Genomic DNA, 19,870 nt, shown 5'->3' on the forward strand with positions numbered 1-19,870 from the left:
GGTCGTGAGCCCTTCGAGGGTCGAACGACACTTTCCCCAGGGGTCGTATATCAGATATCCTGCATATCAGATATTTACATTACAATTCATAACAGTAGCAAAATTACAGTTATGAAGTAGTAGTGAGATAATGGTACGGTTGGGACTCAGCACCACATGAGGAACTGTGTTAAAGGGTCCGAGGCGTTAGGAAGGTTGAGAACCACTGGCTTAGATCACGTGTCTTGCTTGGGAGCTTGCTTCGGGATGCAGCGGCAGTTGGACGGGTTTGCGCCTGCCCCTTTGTTCCGTGGAGCCGAGAGCAAGTTCCTTCATAGCTCAAAGTCCCTGTAAAGCAGGAGAATCACCGCCTGAAGATGTGCCGGGTGTCATACAGATCTATGCAAAAAGCTCCGCTTAGTGACTGGTACACGGTAGCTGCAAGCTGTTATTTCCTCTCTGCAGACTTGTTTGCCTTTCACCTTTCTTCAGCTTACCTCTTCTCACTTATGAATAAACAGATTCTCTGAGAGCAGTGTATCACAGACACTTTTGACCTTGAGCTACAGCAGTAAGAAACACTTCTCGATGAACTCAGTGCATACATAGTTCTGTGGAAAGCACTTTAGCTCCCTGTGAGACACTTCCTCTCCAGTTTGCTTTCCATGAATAAAACATCTCTGGGTGCCCTGTCTCCCAGTGGGTCCCAATGCAATGTGGAAAACAGAGGAGTGGTCTCTAACTGCCTGCCTTGGGCATTGGTTACAGCAACCTTGACTACGAATTGAAAGGTCCTGGTAGCGCTTGGTAGACATGTAGTCCTGCAGCGACCTCTGGTGGCAACAGCATTTTCCTGCAGGACCTCTCGCATTTAAGGTTGTGAGTAGTCAATGCTGAGAGCAAAGTCGGCCTGGGTCCTCAGACTGACTGACTTCTCTTGTCTTCTGTAATGATGGTGTGACCTTGAGACACTGAATACTCTCCGAAAGTCTGACAAAACTGGATCTTTGTCTCAGCAGAGGGACTCATGATGTAGGGCAATGGTCAGTGTATTATGGCTTAATTATCTGTGGTGTAGACTTTCTTCTATATTATTTCAGGACTACAGGCCCCGCATTGGCACATTCTGTGTCCTTTCTGTATTTCTAGTCAAAAACCAGCGGATCACACTGGCCCCAAGGGAGGTCCGGCCAAAGACCAGGACGCTGACTGTGGCACTGCCGTCTAAGCCGCCAGAGCCTTCTACGACAACTCTTCAAGGCCACAGCAGCCGTGGCCCCGGCCTCACCCAGGTGTCCACCCCCATTCCACGCCCCAGAGTGCATGGACCCTCCAGTATCCCTGTTTCCCCTGGGCCCGGGCTGAGGTGAGCTCTAGACTTTGGCCTGTTGTAGGGTCGGTGGTGGTGGTGCTTGGCCTCAGGAGGTCTATCCTAGACCCTTACAGAGCTCTGCATTACAGGGGAGGGAAGGGGACAAACAGGCATATAGGAGGTGCCTCAGGCCGTATTCCTCATGTGCTTCTGAGAAGAGACTGAGAATCCTTTACTCCCAGTTCAGGCAGGCCTTCCCTCCCCTTCCCATGTCTCCCTCCAACCCACAGCTGAAGTGGAAGGGTAACAGCCTTAGGCACTGTGAGCTCTCTGCTTTGCCTGAAAGAGGAGTGGGGCTGGCTCTGGGCAAACCAGAAAGGCAAAGTCTGGCTTTAAAGTATTTTTTTTGTCTGTGTTCCCTTCATTTGATCTTGCAGCAGCACCCCACCTTTTAGTTCTGAAGAAGAGCCAGAGGAAGACGTCGTGCAACGCGTGTCTCTTCAGCCTCCTAAAGTTCCCTCTAGGTCAGCACCCCAGCCCGAGGACAACTGGGGCTGGTCTGATTCTGAGACCTCAGAGGAGAGTGCCCAACCCCCTGGGAAGGACTCAGGCGGGCTGGCTTCCTCAGGTGAGTTCTTCTCCAGCTCCGGTTTCTCTGTGCCCTGGAATGGTGTTTCTGACCTGGCATTTCTTCTTTGTCACAGAAATGCCAGGAGACTTGGGTAAGGCTTATTTTACCCCATATTTGTGTCACTGGGTGTCTAAATGTTGGAGGTTTGGGGAGCCCCCTCACCTCCTTTGTGTTTCATGGTCTTATCAGCAAAGCAGGCCATCTGAGACCTAGCTCCCTTCTTGGGCTGTATGGGAGAAACAGCCAGCAGAAAGTAGCCAGAAGCCTCGAGTAAGTCTCCACCAATAGCCTTGGGCCACAGTGCCATTTTATCTGTGTAGGAAAGAAATATTCTTTGACATTTGCTTCAGAGACAAACAGGATACCAGTTGTTGATGGAAAGGGCTTTACAGAGACTGAAGCTAAGTTTCCCGGCAGTTGGAGTGAATTGTTCTTTAAACTTACCACGCTCTATCTTGTATTGCATTATGATGAGGAGTTAACCATTTCTCTTCTAAATAATGGCATCCCAGCCTTTCAGGGTTCCCTTATAAAACCCACCGAAGGGCTCGATGCCTCTGGTTCAGGTTGTGTCTCTCAGCCCAGGTTGAGCTGGAGAATGTGGAGCTTACAGTTTTGACTTTGCAAAGGAGAAGCAAGGGGAGCCCTGAGGTTTGCAGTCTGTAAGTGCTTATCTTAATGGACTCTGCAATGCTTCATCATGCCTGCAGCATAGTCCAAGCCTGTCAGCCCATTAGAAGCCACCAGGGTTAGCTTTCTAGATGGAGGCTTGCTACCTTAGCAAGCGGGCTGATAGGCTGGCAAGGTGATGGAGCTGGGAGGTCAAGAGTCTACTGATACAGTTTTGGCTGTGTTACTCTTCGAGTGTCCTTGTGCAAAGATTCTAGTTTCTTTGTTGTAAAAAATGACATATGTTAACAAGACAACTAATAAGGGGGTCAAGCAACTCACTGCTTGGCACAGAGTAGGAATTTAATAAACATTTCTTTCTGTCTTTTAAAGACTCATTTGTAATTGTGTGCAAGTCTGTGCCTGGGTATGTGCAAGTGATACAGATGCCCGTGGAGGCCAAAGGAAGATGTTGGAATCCTTGAGGCTGGAGTTTTAGGTGGTTGTGAGCTGACTGATGGTAACCAAGCTCAGGCCAAATGAGGTAGACACTCTTAAGCACTGAGCCATTCAGCCCCAATAACCACAATGATCAGTCATCCAAGGGCAGTTACAGCTCCAAAAGTCTGCAGAGAGTCTTAGCATTTGAATCCAGAGAGCTGGGTGAAGTTTGTGCTATGCTTCTCGATCATCTTGGTTTACCACGAGTCTGGAGCCCACTGATAATCTGAGTTACTGGTTAACACCTGTTTCCTGCATGGAATTCACAGGAAGTTGTTCTTGTGATACTAACATTACCTCTGTGTTTGTCTGTGGGTGGAGGTGTTGAAGGAAGACACAGGAGTTACTTTTATATTACTGTGACTAAAGTACCCAAGAACAAGATAAAGAGAGGAATTGTTTATTTTGGTGCTTGGTTCCCAGATGCCAGCCCATCAGTCACTGTAGGGAGGTCTCTGGAGCAGATCATATCCCAGCAGACAAGGATCCAGAGAAAGGGTTATAGGGAAAGGCTAGGACATGCCCACGGTAAGCTACTTCTTTCAACTGGGTCCCACCTTCTACTTTTTACCACACTTCTAAAATGTCACCCTAGGATGAATCAATCAGGGGATTGATCCACTAATCCACTGGTCAGATCAGAGCCCTCAGGACCTAACAGCTTTTGATAATGTCTCACAGGCACTGCCCGAGGTGTGCTCTACTAATTCCCTAGGCCATTCCCAATCCAGTCAGCTTGACAAGATGAACCTTCACACATTGCCTGACAGCATCTTTGGTTCATGAATTACAGGGTTACATGAATTAAAGGGAAGGCTGCTTCTGCCTTGGATTCATTAGAGGGACGGTCTTCCTAAACCTCCACCAGCAGCCACACCAAACTCAGCACAGTTATATTATCAAGGCGCTATTGTTGTTTGTTTGTTTGTTGTTTGTTTTTGCTCTATCTATCTATCTATCTATCTATCTATCTATCTTTATATTATTCAGGCTGCTTTAAAAAAAAATTATCTAGTCATTCTAATCCTCTTGGAACCAGGCTAATATTATCCTGGACCTCCTGTCTTCTTTTCCCTCTTTGGGGGAGGGGAGATGCTAATCCTGTCTTTTTCCTCTTGACTTTCTTTCTATCCATCTGTCTACACTGGAGCCTAGACATGGTCCAAAGGGACGAAGCATTCATTCTCCAGGCTTGTTCCAGTGACATGGCTACTTGTTCCCCTTCCAGGAACACTGGTGCAGTCGATGGTCAAAAACCTCGAGAAACAGCTTGAAACTCCAGCAAAGAAACCTTCTGGAGGAGTCAGTATGTTCCTAAGGCCCAACGCTGCCCTTCAGAGGTCTTCCACACCAGCAAGAAAGTCTCAGGTGGGATGCTTGAAGATGACTTTATCCCATAGAGAGCCAGCTCCACATTTGAGAGTTTTAGAGTGAAGGGTTGGGGAAAGACTAAGCAAGTATCAGTTTGATCCTGAGAAGGCCATTGCATGTGACATTGTCTCCTTTGCTGCTATATACGTAGAAAGATGACCACTTGGATTTTTTTTTCCTGAGGCCATGTTTAAAAAGCCTTTTGGCTCATTATATAAGTACTTTCCGTGGAGGTTTAGTTCCTAATCTCCTATCCTCGAGAGCCTCCTGTTGTGGCTGCTGTCTTCCTGTGCTGTCTCTTCCATAGTCCAAGTCTCCTCAGCGCTCACTTCATAGAAGACCCTAACATAGGGCTGGATGTAAAGCAACATCCACCAAGGGCAGGCATCGGAGTGGTGTCACACTCCATCAGATGGAGAAAGGTACACCTTTGTCCCAAGTACTCTAGGTGGTAGGTGCCTCTTGCCACTACACCTCCTGATGGCCTGGCCTTTCTCAGGCTGTAGCTGCCATGGAATTTGCAGACTTATCACACATGTGATTACCAGATTCTTTTCTCCACCTTCTCCCTCCCAGGGAACAGCTGCCACTTTCTGTTATTTTCTAGGGTAGAAAAACATAGAATTCTTTTTACTTCACTTCTTTCAACCAAAAAAGGTGGGTTTTTTTTTTTTTGAGATGATTAGGATGTTGCTAGCAACAACAACAACAGCAACAACAACAACAGCAACAACAGTAACAGCAACAACAGTAGCAACAGCAGCAACAGCAACCACAACAGTAGTAGTGAGCAGCTGTCTTTTGAGTGTCACTGATGGCACTATCACCTGCTAGGCAGGCTGTCATTGAGCAATCCCCTTGCTCTCTCACTATTTGTTGTTTAATAGCACTGTCTTCCTACTTTTTTTTTTAATCACACAATCACATCTTGGAGTTTATGTAAAGAGCCCCACGTTCTCCTGCTCTCCATTCAGAAAGACCACCAATAGGGAAAACAGATGGAGGAAGGTGCTGTCTAGGCCCTGGATGGGTTCTTCTTACATGCCAGGATGAAATACAGGGAATGTTGTATGTCAAAACCCAGGCCCAGGCAGCCAGCGGAGGTACAGCGAACCGTGGCCGGGAACTCCTGGCCCGGCTGTTACTGTAGTCTGGATGGAGCCTGGCCCCCAGCAGACTTTGGTCTTCCCATTGGCTGCAGCCCAGACCCATTTCAGGCTGTTATATTGCTCCCCGTCTCCTCTCACATTTAGAGTTTATCAGGCAGCTGTGAGCACCAGCCTGTGAGGAAGGGTCCTTTCAAATAAGGTGCGTCAAATAAGGTCTTAAGAGCTTCAGAAGTTCAAGGCTCTGGGCTTCCAGTTCTGTTAATGTGAAGAGTTAAAAAAAATCTGCCTATAATATTATTCCCATCTACCTTTTTATTACATATTGTGTTGCTTTCATCTTGGAGTCCGTGTAAAGATCTCTACGTTCTTCCTCTATTGTGAGTGAACGTGAATAGTCTAACACAGATAGATGATACTGTGAGCATGCGTGCCGCCCAGGTTTAAATGCAAACATGAACAGTCAGATCAACATATGAACCTCTCCAAGGTGCTTGCCTTGGCCTCGTTAGTAGGATGTTAGCGGATCCAGTCACTGTGGACCTGAGTCTCTGGAGCAGGTTTTCAGAGGCAGGGAGCTTGAAAGGCAGGGCGAGGAGTCTCCTCTCCCAGTTGCTCTCATGTCTATCATCACTTCCCCCCGTGTCTGAACTCTCTGCCACTCTCCTGCATCTATTAAAGTCTGCTTCCTTCTCCTCTTCTATCTCTGCAGCTTTCAGAAGATGAGAGTGATTTGGAGATCTCGTCTTTGGAAGATCTCTCCCACGACTTGGGCCAAAGAGGGAAGCCAAAGCCTTTGTCCCACTCGAAGCTTCCAGAAAAGTTTGATGCTAGCCCTTGGAGCTCTGGGTCACGACCCAGGATTCCTGGCTGGTGATTCTGCCTATGTTTGCCAGAGAGCTTAGCCTTGTTTCTTGGCTGGTCTCACCCAAGTGGAAGAGACTGTCAGGCCTCCTGCTCTCGCTGGCAGCCAAGAAGTCTTTCCCTTGAAGAGAAGCAGAACAGGAGACAGATGGGACCTCTATCCATTCCCTGACCGCTACTCCAAAAGGCTGGGTCCTGGTGCTGTGTCTTATGTAAATGTGAGAAGGATTGTAACAGGACTTCCAAGTGTTTCTTCCATGATCCCCATATCCAGCCCAGACTGAAAGTAGTTATTGTTTCTATGTTTTTGTCATCTGCAGGTCACTGCAGAGTTGGGTCCTGGGTCAGTTACCAGTTAGGTAGTCTCTGTGGACTCTCTAGCTTTTCACTACTGAGTTGGGGTGCAGACAGAGGCAGGAGGTGAAAAAAGTGCCTGCTGCCAGGGCCAGTCATAGTAATTGAGTCCTAGGCATTAGAGTGTTGTGGTGGCATGGGAGAGGCTAGCTACCCTACTGTCATTTCTGTTGCTGTGATAAGCACTCCAACCAAAAGCACCTTAGAGGAAGAAAGGCTTTGTTTTTGCAGTAGGTGAAGGCTGGAATGTGTAGGTAGGCCTACTTGCTGTTCCACACAGCACTACCTCTGACCAAGGAATTTACTTCACAGTCAAAGAAACATACTAGGAGGATACTGCTTGTTAACTGCAGCTGTACGTACTCAGCTAGCTTTTTTTTTTTTAAATAAAGTTCAGGACTATCTGCGTAGGGATGGTACTGCCCACAGTAGGCTGAGTTCTCCTATATTCATGAACAATCTAGATAATCCCTCACAGACATTGCCCTCAAAGCACTTCCTCTATGGAGGCTCTCAGCTGTGACAAATGGCTTTTTAAAACTAACCAGGACACCATTCCACCCAGCCCAGGATGACCTTGGAGAAAGTCTCAGAGTTGTGTTACCTGGTAGAGCTTGGTCATGGGTAACAAAAAAGAGCAATTTGGATGAAGCCTCTTGTCCCCATAGAACCACAAATTTAATTTTTGAGATCATTTCTGAATGAGTTTTTAATATATTGACTGTATTTTTGGGTAGAGAGGGGTTGGGTATTTTTGAGACAGGGTTTCTCTGTGTAGCCCTGGCTGTCCTGGAATTCTCTCTGCAGAACAGGCTGACCTTGAACTCAGAGGTCTGCCTGCCTCTGCCTCATGAGTGCTGATATTAAAGGTGTGCATGGTAGCATGTGGCTTAGATTCTATTTTTTTTTAGTGTGAAAGCATTTATTTATTATAGTGAACATTTAAATATAATGATGTATACACCTCTTTATTATGCCGTTCTTTGTTATTTTTCCAAGCTTTGTGGAAACCGAGGGTGGTGAAGAGGGAGTGAAACAGCGTCCACCTCAGTTGTGCCAGCCTAGGGCCTTTGGGATGCAATGATCAAGGTGTAGGAAGACAGCCAGTTTTGCACACTTGACCTGGGCAAGGCGAAGGTGGCTGAAATGGGATCTGGCAGAAGAAGATTGCAGAGTGGAAAAAGCATGTCCTATGTCTGTGAAGGGACACCATGATCAAGGCAGCTCTTATAAAGGAACAAATTTAGGAGGCTGGCTTACAGGTTCAGAGGTTTAGTCCATTGTCATCATGGCAGGGAGCATGGGCATGCAGGCAGACATGGTGCAGACAACAGAGAGAGAGAGACTGACTGACTCTGGGCTTGGCTTGGGCTTCTGAAACTTCAAAGCCTACCCCCAGTGATAAACTTCCTCTAACAAGACCACACCTCCACCAACAAGGCCACACCCCCAATCCTTTCAAATAGTACCACTCCCTGGTGACCAAGCATTCAGATCCATGAGCCTGTGGGGGCCATGCTTATTCAAACTATCACAAGGTAGAAATGGAGAACCCAGGCAGCAATGCAGGGGCTCTCACAGGAGAGCTTCAAAGCCAGGACTGTGGAGTCCCCACGTGGCTGAGCTTGCTAAACCTTTGTAACTGTACTGTGCTTTGTCATTGGCTGGGGGATCCTGGGGTCACATGAGGCCTCAGCTGAGTGTGGTTGAACTCTGTCAGCCAATTATATTCCTTGCATCTGAGTAGCAATTTTAATATCCTACGAGAAAAACAGTAATGGTAAACACATGTTTGTCACAACAAGATATTATTGCTAACTCCTATGGAAAATTTCAGACCCGTACAAGGGAAGGGAACCGTATGATGAGTCCATGTCCTCATCGCTGGGCTCCATTAGCAACTCAGTTGCCAGCATTGCTTCACCTATTGCCAGCCATCACTCCATTCAGGCTTCTCCGGACCTCTCAGTGGTCCTGAAACTTGGGCTAGGCGCTGATGTTCTTATAGGAGGAGCACGTAAGGAGTGATGGGAGACATGCACTGCACCCACTGCACCGGAGGGAATGAAGGGATGTGGTGGCTGGGTAGGGGGAGGGCTAGGGCCAAATTGATGTAAAGGAAATAGTTTGGTGAGTTAGAGCAGGGGACTCTTCACGGACACTGGACAGGGTTGGGAGGTAATTGTCGGGGACCCCACAAGCTCCAAGGCCTCCAGGGGGACAATCCACAGGAGGTAAAGAAGGAAACTCAGCACCAGATGATTTTTCAAAACATCTAGAGTCTGACCTCATGGTTTATTCTTACATATTTAAGCGCGGTAAAACTTTGGGAAAAGGTTTTCACGTGACAGTTATCACAACAAAACTTTAGGAATAGCTACATAGGAACTCCCTGGCAAAGGAGCAAAGCACCTGGGACCTTTACAGTAAGGATGAGTTCTATTGGCTGATAAACAGAGCTCAGGGCTGAGGCCTAGTTTTGCAATAAGTACAAGGTTGGGTTTTATTGGGTTTTATTGATGGAGGATTGCAGAGAACATGGTTCTTCCTTCATATGGATGATTTCTATACACTGAGAGGCAAAGCTCAGGCAATTCCCAGGATTTGGTGGGAAATTCAGGTGGAGGCTGGCTCCTAATAAGATAGCAATCACTAGTGCTTGACTACATAGTGTTTGACTACGTCTGCTCCAGCATTCCAGGTGACCAGGCATTATTCATTTTCTTCCTTTGACAAGCCTGGTTCCTTCAATGTTTCCTTTAAGCTGAGCCTCTTACAGGTAATTCCCCTTGACTATCTCATACCATTAAGAGTTGACAGGTCTGATGGCTATCCCAGTAGCTGTGTGATGAGGAAGGAAGATCGGGGTGTGTGGGGTGGTGGAAGCTCCCTTAGATTCTGCTGGCATTTACTCAGCTTTAGAAAAATGGTGCTTATGGTATGTCATCCCTGTCTCTCCATCATACTCTGACCTCACAGAACTCGAGCAGCACGTTCTATTGCAAGCCTCTCTGACACAAGTGCTCAGGGAGCTGCTCTTTTGCCTCTGTTGTGTCTGCTCCTGTGGACGGCTGCATAGTCTGCTTGTAGGGCCAACTATAAGTGCAAGAAAGCTGATGCTGGTGGAGCAAAGCCTATTTGGTGTAGAAAGAGATGTAGAGAGGGGATTTATTAGGGAAGGTCACTTCTGGAAGACAATGGTGTGGGTCAATGCAAGAGTTCAGGTGTGAGAACCAGGGGAACTCAGTGCAGCTACCAGTCTAAGGTCAAGGCCCTGCAGACCTTCGAGGTGCATTTCTCGGGGGCCTGAGGTGAGAGAGTCTGGAGATTTGACATTGAGGAAAGAGAAAGTAAGACAGAGCCACAGAAAGGGCTGCTGGTGGGTGAGCATAACATCGAACACCAGAGCTTGGCCCAAGTTCTTTGTGCATATTGACTGACTGACCCTCACGGCAAGCAAACTTTCAGGCTGGTGTATGCATTTTGGGGCCTAGGGCACCGCTTGAGTTTAGGCACCACTAGGTGGTGCAACTGGACTGTGACCTGGGCAGCCTGGTCCTGCAAGTCTCCCCATCCTCATCTTTTTCTTATAGAGGGCCAAATTTAGAGGTTCAGCGTTCAAGAGCATTCTCTGTTTCCTCTTGCTACATGGCCATCATTTATCACAGTGTTTTAGTGTTGTGATCCATGGAAACTGCCTTTGAAAGAATGAAAGCAGGTTGTAAAGTTTCATCTACTGCCTAATGATATTTGGAAGCCTCTTGAAAAAAAGCTAGTGTAGTTAACTTCTTGTTGCTGTTTTCCTCGTTACTATGGAAAGCGTCGAGCATTTATAAGAATAATAGAGCAGACAGGATAATGACCTTGACACCCCCATTACTCAGCGTTAACCGTTATCAGCATGTGAAGGAAGACACTTGCCTACTGTACCTCTCACTGTCTTTCCAAGTAATCCTACCAGCATATCTACAAATATTTCTCTTTCTGAGAATCACTGCCTTTCCAAAAAAACCAATCTACCAGCACCACAGTCCAGCAAAAATTGGTAAGATTTTTCTAAATATTGTAGAACATTTAGTATCCACAATTTCTCTTTCTTTCAAAAATACAAGTCTTAGTCTACAGATGTCTTTTTAATTTCTCTTTCTTGGGACTAGCATGACTCAAGTTTCCCCCACCCCCAATCTAATTTTTATTGTCACAAAAACATACAGTACAACATAAAAATGACAATTTTAACAATGTTTAAATGTCCAGTTGTATCCATTATTTTTCAGTACCGAGGTGACCAAAATGCCTGACAGAAACCATTTTTAAGAGGAAAGACTTTTGGCTCCCAGTTTCAGGGGCATTGCAGTTCACCACATGGGAAGGTGTGGTGGAGTTGTTGAGTTTGAGGCTGGAATGTGTAGTAGAGATTCTTCATATGGTGACTGAACAGGAAACAGAGCTCACGCTGGAAGCAGGGATAGGTAAAACCTTGGAAAGCTGACCCTTAGTGACCTACTTCTGCCAGCCAGGCCACACCTTCTAAAGGCTCCTCCACAGCCTTCAATACTGGGATCAATAGAGTATGAGCAGTAGGGGACATCACAGATGGAAGAGAATGGTCCTCGGACACTAAATACATTCAGACTGTTCTGCAGCCATCGTCATCACCACCACCGCCACTATCATCACCACCACCGCCACTGTCATCACCACCACCGCCACCACCACCATTCACACCAAAGAAGGCTGTCATCATCCTAAACGGAAAGTGTGTGCTTATGAGTGGTAAAGCACCACCCCATTCCCTACTGTTTTCAACCCTTGGCAGCCACTTAGTTTCTGTCTCCATGGATTAGATTACTCTAGGGAGCATCATATAAATGAGATCATATGGTATTTGGCCTTTGTGACCCGCATTTTCCACTTAGCATAGTGTCTTCAATATCTGTCCATATTGGGGCCCATAAAGGAATTTCCCCCATTGCCGGCTAAATAATACTCCATTTTATGGGAGCTTGAGAGATGTCTGAGCAGGTGAGAGCACTTGCTCAGAATCAAGCAAGAGCACTTCCAGAGAATCCCCGTTTAATTCTCAGGGGATCTGACACACTCCCTTCTGGCCTCCTCAGGTACTAGGCATACAAATAGCATGCAAGTGGCATACACACATACATGTAGGCAAAACACTCATACACATAAAATCAAATAAAAAGATTAAAGAAAAGGTTCCATGTTGTGCATATACTGCACTCCACTCATTCATTGGTGAGGTAACACAAAGAAGTGATAAATGTTTGTAATGTTGGAAATGCTAATTCTTATTGCTATCTTGAGAACAGGCCTTCAATGGGCCTAAGAGTCTCTGACTAGAACCCACCTCTTAGGGTCCTCCACCTCAACATCACCACACTGAAGACCAAGCATCTAACACATAGACCTTTGGGGGTGGGGTAACAAATTCAATAATAAACTTCACCATCAGCGTCACCTCCATAAACCACACTGCTGCATCGTAACCCAAGGTCTCTGGGGACCACTGTCCACTCATGAAATCAACTCCCACTGTAAAATGAGTGGGAAGGACCACAGGATGGGAGACTGGTCCAGACTGGAATCCTGACAGGCCTCAAACTTATGACCTTTGGGAAATTATGCAGCTTCTGTTTGGCATGTCTCTGAGGTGAAGAGGCTGCTGTCCCCTAGACTGACAGCACTCCACCATTCCAGGAAAGCCTCTGGCTTCATAAATTCTCTCTCTTTTTTTTCTTGCCTTTATAAAAGTCAGTCAATTTACTAATTGTAACCCGAAAGTCCTTTTTATTATTATTTTTATTAAATATTTTATTTACATTTCAGATGTTATCCCCTTACCTCATCCCCCCCCCAAAAGTCCTTTTGATATTAAACAATTCTCTTGTTTTTTCCTTGGTTTTTGAAAAATTAGTGCTGCACCAGTTCATGAAGCCTAAAGCCTGTATTTATAATCAGTATTTATTTCATGGGTCTGAGCTGTTTTTCACAATTTTCTTTTTCTTCTTTCGAATTAGTTCTCTAGTGGTTAATGGCATAGCAGAAACAAAATCATTTTTGAAAACAGTCATTCAGGAATTATGGGATTAGGTTCATTATGGCTCTTGAGCAGAACTGGATCTCAGAAGGAGAAGGCAGCCCTGTCCCCAGCAGCCCTGCCCTGGGGAGACAGAGAAGAGGAACCAAGGTAAAGATGTATCGCAGAGTGGCTTCAGTGTAGTTGTTGGTTTAATGATTTCAAGGAAGAAGCCAGAAAATGGCAGTCAGAACTCCAAAGGAGATAGTTTAGATGTGTTCAGGAAAGCCAGTGGGAGTGGCAAGCCATATAGCACAGGGTCATATACAGGCAATAGATCTTATAATTTAGGACCAATAGGGTGGATCTGGGTTAGTGTGGCTCTCACAGGTCCTGCTGGTTATATCCTTAGGGGGTTGAATTCTTTGTCATGCTCCCCAGACTCTGGGAATACTGGCTTCCAATTACTTGAAACTATTGATGAGCATAAATCCTAATTTTATCCAGTGTGTGCAGGAAAATGTGAAGGGCAATCTTCTGGTCTTGTGAATGAATGTTCCTGAAAAAAAGCTGTGTCTGGCTGTGAATGAAAAACTCCTTGGAAGGAATGTGTGTCTGCAGAGATTGATGGATTGACTGAACTTCAGTACTGTGGAGAGGTTGCAATTTTGAAGGTTCAGAGGCTAATTACTTTATCATGGGCTCGTTCTGGCCTTTTGGAACGGCCATTGCTTGCACTACTCTGTATGACAGCTAACATCTCTTTTTTTTTTAATTTATTTATTTTATTTATGAGTACGCTGTCTTCAGACACACCAGAATAGGGCATCCAATCCCATTACAGATGGTTGTGAGCCACCATGTAGGTGCTGGGATTTGAACTCAGGACCTCTGGAAGAGCAGTCAGAGCTCTTAACCGCTGAGCCATCTCTCCAGCCCCCAGCTAACATCTCTTAATAATAAATAAAAACCTCTTAACTTAGCAGAACACTAGCTTCTGCTAATCCAAGAGCTAGCAATGTCATCAGATAGTGTCTCAGGCCTACAGAATATCACCCCCTCCCCAACTCGTTGTACCTGCCTCTCTGGTGTAGCCACCAATGTATTTTAAACTTGCCTTGAGTTATGACTTTCTTTGTTCTGTGTCTTAGCCAGGGTTTTTATTCCTGCACAAGTCATGACCAAGAAGCAAGTTGGCGAGGAACACTCCCCAACTTCCCAAGTGGGAAGCAGTTTATACTTCCACATTGCTGTTCATCACCAAAGGAAGTCAGGACAGGAACTCACACAGGGCAGGGACTTGGAGGCAGGAGCTGATGCAGAGGCCATGGAAGGATGCTGCTTACTGGATTGCTTCCCCTGGCTTACTCAGCTTGCTTTCTTATAGAACCCAGGACTACCAGCCCAAGGATGGCACCACCCACAATGGGCCCTCCCCGCCTTGATCACTAATCAAGAAAATGCCTTACAGCTGGATCTCATGGAGGCATTTCCTCAAGGGAAGCTCCTTTCTCTGTGATAACTCCAGCTTGTACCAAGTTGACACACAAAACTAGCCAGTACTTTCTGTATAAAAACCTTGAGAAACTGCTTCCTCATTAGAACAAGCAATTTGGGTAACCTAGATCTGTGTTTCTGGGCCATGGTCACTCAAATGGCTCCAGAATAAACTATCTCTTATTCCCTATATGATGAGAGCTGTGGTTTTTATGTCAATACTACATTCACACCTTATAACTAAGGAATACAAATCTAGACTTTGACTGACTGTCTGAACCTTTTGGGCTGTGACTGTTGTGTTCCCCAAACTGACCTCTTCTCCTGTAGAGACACCCTTGCCTTCCTCTCACGACCTTGTGCACAACGTTGAAATGAGAAGTACCACGTGTGCCCATTGATCAGGGACTGTCCTGACACTCTCCACCAGGCCTTATAACAATTTCGAGGGTGTGGCATCACCATGTCTGGAGGAAAGAGATGGCATTGGTTGTGAGGTATTGCTTTGCATCCTTCACTGAGTCTCAAAAGCTTTCAGAGAAGGCAGAGGTGAGATCATAGTCAGAAGCCTGCCGAGTACATTCATGGAGCCTGTGAGGGATTGGGAGTCTGTTCTTGGATGCCCAGAGTGAACAGTGCCCTCTGCCATTGGATGTTGCAGAACTGGTGAATTCTGTGAACAGTGTATGGGATGGATGCTTGGGCTCACACATGATGGTGGGCAGATCCCTGAGTTTACCATGTAAAAAAGCAGAGTGAGTCACTTACCCCAAATGGGCATCTTATAGCATTTTAGGTGTCCACATCCTGTGCTCTCAGTCTGGTAAATCTGCCCCTTTATGTTTCTTAAGCCTATCATGAAGTGGGATAGGAGTGGGCTGGGGGTGGGGCTATGATGCCATCTGGGCTTTTCCTATCTATCAGAAAAAGAAGACCCATCTTCACAGGCTTCACCAATCTTGACTATGGTAACCTGGGGTATCAATTTTGATTATCTGGACACAATGTAAACATTCTAATTTACAAGTGTCTGTAATCTTAAAAAAATCCCATTTAAGATATGTTTGCAGGGTAGAATGCAACCTGCAGGTATTCATATTTAGAGCTGTTCACTCAATCTAGGCCTGCAAGGTCTCCTGAGGACACAGTTGATGTTCCCTGTGATTTAAAACGTGTTTGCTATTATTGTCATGAAGCGATAATTTCTACAACATAACCTCATCACTTTAAAGGGTAGAATTCAGTTACCTCCACAATGTTATATTATTCTTTTTACTACTCTCCTATTTAAAAAATTTTTTGTTTTTTAAAATTAAAAACTCCAGGAAGTGCTGCCTGGCTCTGCCACGCTGCCCAGGAACAAGATTTACTGACTATGAAGGAGGCAGGTAAAAAGTTTCATTTAAAAGGCCCCTCATGTAGCTCTGAATGATAGTAACCATGACATGGGACTCTGTGTCTTCAGTGCCCATCAAATCCTGTTCCAAACCCCCACCCCACACTTTGGAAGGTGCTCTTGAGAATTTGAAACTTCATTATGCTGTGGGGATTATTACTAGAAGAAGCCAGGATAGAGCCATTCAGCCGTAGAAACCTCAGAACCACTAAGGACTCCACAGCTTAGAGACTGAGAGTAGATGGGGCTGGCTTTAGTTTTAATCAGGTCTCTGTGTGGAGGCATGTGCCCTGTCAGTTCCTTCATTCGGGTACACATTTATTGTGGCTTTAACGAGTAAAGTCAGCATTCCACCAGAGACCAACAAAAGTTGGATCCGATGTGAGTTTGTGTCTTTCTGCTGGGATCTGGGGTGGGATTCTAGGCAGCACAACCTTCCACCTAGTGTGGCTACCAGGGCCGGTCCAGGGCCATATCCAGCCTATGCTCTTTCTTGCTTTTCATACAAATTCACAAGCAGGCTTGAACAACGGGGAGTCCTCTCTTCAGCCCTGGCCAGCAGCACTGCCAAATGATCTCCAAGGAGGAAAACAAGCCTTTGAACTTGCATCTACTGTGAGATTTTCTTTTATTAAAGACTCTTCTGGGGGGCTGGAGAGATGGCTTAGCAGTTAAAAGCACTGACTGCTCTTCCAGAGATCCTGAGTTCAATTCCCAGCAACCACATGGTGGCTCACAACCATCTGTAAAGGGATCTGATGCTCTTTTCTGGTGTGTCTGAAGACAGCTACAGTGTACTCATATGCATAAAACAAATGAATAAATCTTAAAAAGAAAGAAAGAAGGAAAGAAAGGAAGGAAGGAAGAAAGGGAGGGAGGGAGGGAGGGAGGGAGGGAGGGAGGGAGGAAGGAAGGAAGGAAGGAAGGAAGGAAGGAAGGAAGGAAGGAAGGAAGGAAGACTCTCCCAAGAACTTGAGGACAACTTTCTCAAAGCCGTGTGGCAAAAATCTTGTTGGTTTAGATTCCAGATCTTCTAACCCATATTCATGACAAGTTTCAAGAATTCCATGTGTAAGTGAATGGTGTCTATTTCTTTGAGAAATGATTGTATTGCTCTGAATAACAGTGGCCATTCTGCAAAACTGAGGACCACATGGGAAGGAGCGTTACAAGACTGCAGCAATCTTAGGGGTTTGTTATGAGCCTCTGGTAACTGGGTTCCTCCGGCTCAGAGTAACTGGATCACATCCTTACAGCCTTCTAGGAAGCCTCTGGCCCTCAATTTCCCAACCTCCCTTCCCTGCCCCTTCTTGTGAGTCAACAACATGCTGAATTAATGTCACAGTGAATGGAAACATCACGGACCTTGAATTAGATAGACACGATTCAAATCATACTTCCGTTAATCAGTAAAGGAGAAACCAGGCAAGTCAGCTCCCACGCCTCAGTTTTCTCTGCTGTAATTGTAATAATGATGCTTTGAGAGCCTATTGTGGGAGTGGAATGGGCTGAACACTTCCGAGTTCCAGAATGGCACAGGTACATTGTGTAGCGCATCAGAATTTCAATAAACGATACTTCCCCCTTTCTTCCATATTCATTTTTGTACCTGCTGTAGCACCTGTCATGAAGGAGATACTCAAGAAATATTTGTGGGAACAGTCAAACGATTCTCAGTGGCCTTGTTTCATAAGGATGTCGTGAGGTTGGACGCTCTCCAGAAGCTCCCGGGGAGAACAAAAGAGCCTCGAAGCACGTCAAAGCTTCTCGAGGTTACAATCTTTAGGATGAAGCGGAGACAAGAAGAATGCTAAAAATAACAACAGCACTAAAATCCTGAAGTCAAATCTACTAGGCAGAGAGCTGTTCTCTGAGGAGCAGCAGCCCTTGAGGACTGTCGAGGATCCTGAAACACAGGGACAATAATGTGACATGAACGAGCTCCTGGGCTTGGGAGATTGTTTGACAATGACCGCACTGGTTAGAGCAGAGAGGGTGCACTTTTGTAAGTGTAGCCTTGCTTGAGAAAAGAGAAAAAAAGGAGTCTTCAATGTGCACCGGGTGGTAGGGGAAGAGTATCCTCGTGATGGAGGGCTGGTGGTGGAGGCCCAGCTGCAGATGGATTTGGGAGTTGAGTTTGTATGCTTTTGGTTTCCAGCCATGTCCCTGACAGACATTGATAACTAGTCAGGACAGTTTTTCACACATTATCACTTGGAGACTATCTGGTCCAACTACTTGTTGTTCCTGGCTCCAAAAAGGAGGTTATTCATGCCTATTTAATGTCCAGCATTTCAGTCTTTTTGCTTCCCCACAAAGCTTCAGCTGGGTTTCGGCAAGGCTGGGGCTTAACCTGAGCACTTTGAGAATGCCATGAAAATTTTAGTGAAGCAACCATTGATATTTTTAGTTCTTTCCTCAATTCACCAGTCCTAGAACTCAGATATCTGCCTGTGCACCACTGAGGATAATTATAATGACAACCATTCCATCACATTTAGAATGGGCCCTCTCCATCCTTGATGCAAACCGCCTCCTCCTCCTCCTCCTCCTCCTCCTCCTCCTCCTCCTCGTCCTCCTCGTCCTCGTCCTCGTCCTCCTCCTCCTCGTCCTCCTCGTCCTCCTCGTCCTTGTCCTCCTCCTCCTCGTCCTCCTCGTCCTCCTCCTCCTCCTCCTCGTCCTCCTCGTCCTTGTCCTCCTCCTCCTCCTCCTCCTCCTCCTCCTCGTCCTCCTCGTCCTCCTCCTCCTCCTCCTCCTCCTCCTCGTCCTCCTCGTCCTCCTCCTCCTCCTCCTCCTCCTCCTCGTCCTCCTCGTCCTCCTCGTCCTCCTCCTCCTCCTCCTCCTCCTCCTCCTCCTCCTTCCTTCTCTGAGATGAGCTTTCTAAGATGCTAATTCCTTATGCTCTGGAGGCTACCAAATCCACTCATGGCATTATGGGCCTGCCCTTCAAAGATGCTGGTCACGTAAAGGTGATCAGATTCCATAGCCTGAACAAAAGCTATCAAGCTATGCCCCTTTACAGTTTTTTTCTCAGGGACAGAGTCTTGAGAAGTCATACAGCCTGTGACTTCACAGCCTCGAATTTATGATGTCACCTCATGTCTGGCTCCTCCATGCTCCTTGTCACACAGACTGAACCGTGTGGTCCGAAAGAAGATATATATATCTCCAGGGCATTTCTCTGAAGCCCCTCCTCTGCACACTGCCCCCATCATCCTGTCAATGATATCTTTCTCTCCTTCACTCTAAAGTCCTCCCTGGGCTTTAAAGGGAAACTTCTCTTTTACTTGAAGGCCTCATTCATGTTGTCTTGATATGATATCCTGTCCCTTTTTAATGTGTTCCCACCCCAAGGCCCAATTGTTGCCCTTGACAATCATAGCAGTTCTGAGAGGCTCAGTGTTCTCAGACTGCCCCATAAGTACAAATGTACACAGCTGATTCTCTGTGTTCAAGTCTGCTTATCAAAAATTTCAAAAAAAATTTGCATATGTACTGCCCAAGAACAGATGTTTGGATAGTTGTCTTAGGAGCATGTGCAGAGTTTATGTTTCACACGTGCAGGAGTCTGAGTCTTATCAGAACTTCATAAGCTGTACTAGGAGTTAAGCAATTCCAGCCCAGGTTCACTATCGATTTCCAGATTGACTGGACGGTTTATATTCCCACCAGCAAGTGGGCAAGACTTTGTGTTGCCCACGCCACACAATGGTGTTATTACTCAGGGTTTTTTCTTAGATTTATTTTTTAGAAACTGTGTTTATTTGTGTGTGTTTGTGTGTGACTACATGCACGTGAGTGTAGAAGCCCAGGGAGAGCAGAGGCCTCAGATCTCCTGGCGCTGGAGGTGCAGGCACGCGTGCTGGGCTCACGTCCTGAACTCAGTCCTCCACAACAGCAGTATGTGTTCTTCATTCAATTTTTTTAAAGGTTTTCTCATTCTCCTCTTCCATCTACTTTTAAATATGTATGCATTTTTGTTTTGATTTGTTTGCTTGTTTTTGCTTTTGAGACAGTATTTCTCTGTCTAGACCAGGCTAACCTCAAACTCACACATCCACCTCCTTCCTTGGGAAGAGTGCTACGGTTAATGGTGAGTGCCACCACACCTAACTAATGTCTGCATTTTACCACACCATAGTTTAATCCCTTCTCTGCAGCTGGTTCTCTCTCTCTCTCTCTCTCTCTCTCTCTCTCTCTCTCTCTCTCTCTC

At 46.1% G+C, this 19,870-nt stretch overlaps 1 protein-coding gene across 2 annotated transcripts in view; it reads left to right on the forward strand.

The window, feature by feature from the left end:
• The window catches only part of Dzip1l (DAZ interacting zinc finger protein 1 like), a 37,836-nt gene extending 30,646 nt beyond the window's left edge, over positions 1-7,190 (forward strand). For both annotated transcript variants that reach the window (XM_028788072.1, XM_028788071.1), the window contains 4 exons: positions 1,129-1,345; positions 1,729-1,919; positions 4,261-4,400; positions 6,222-7,190. In XM_028788072.1, coding sequence (XP_028643905.1) covers positions 1,129-1,345; positions 1,729-1,919; positions 4,261-4,400; positions 6,222-6,386 — 713 coding nt within the window. In that variant the 3' untranslated portion in view covers positions 6,387-7,190. The remainder of the gene's footprint in view (positions 1-1,128; positions 1,346-1,728; positions 1,920-4,260; positions 4,401-6,221) is intronic.
• Positions 7,191-19,870: the final 12,680 nt, after the last annotated feature.

The sequence above is a fragment of the Grammomys surdaster genome, unplaced genomic scaffold, assembly GCF_004785775.1.
Source record: "Grammomys surdaster isolate TR1022 unplaced genomic scaffold, NIH_TR_1.0 125698, whole genome shotgun sequence".
Classification (NCBI taxonomy): Eukaryota; Metazoa; Chordata; class Mammalia; order Rodentia; family Muridae; genus Grammomys; species Grammomys surdaster.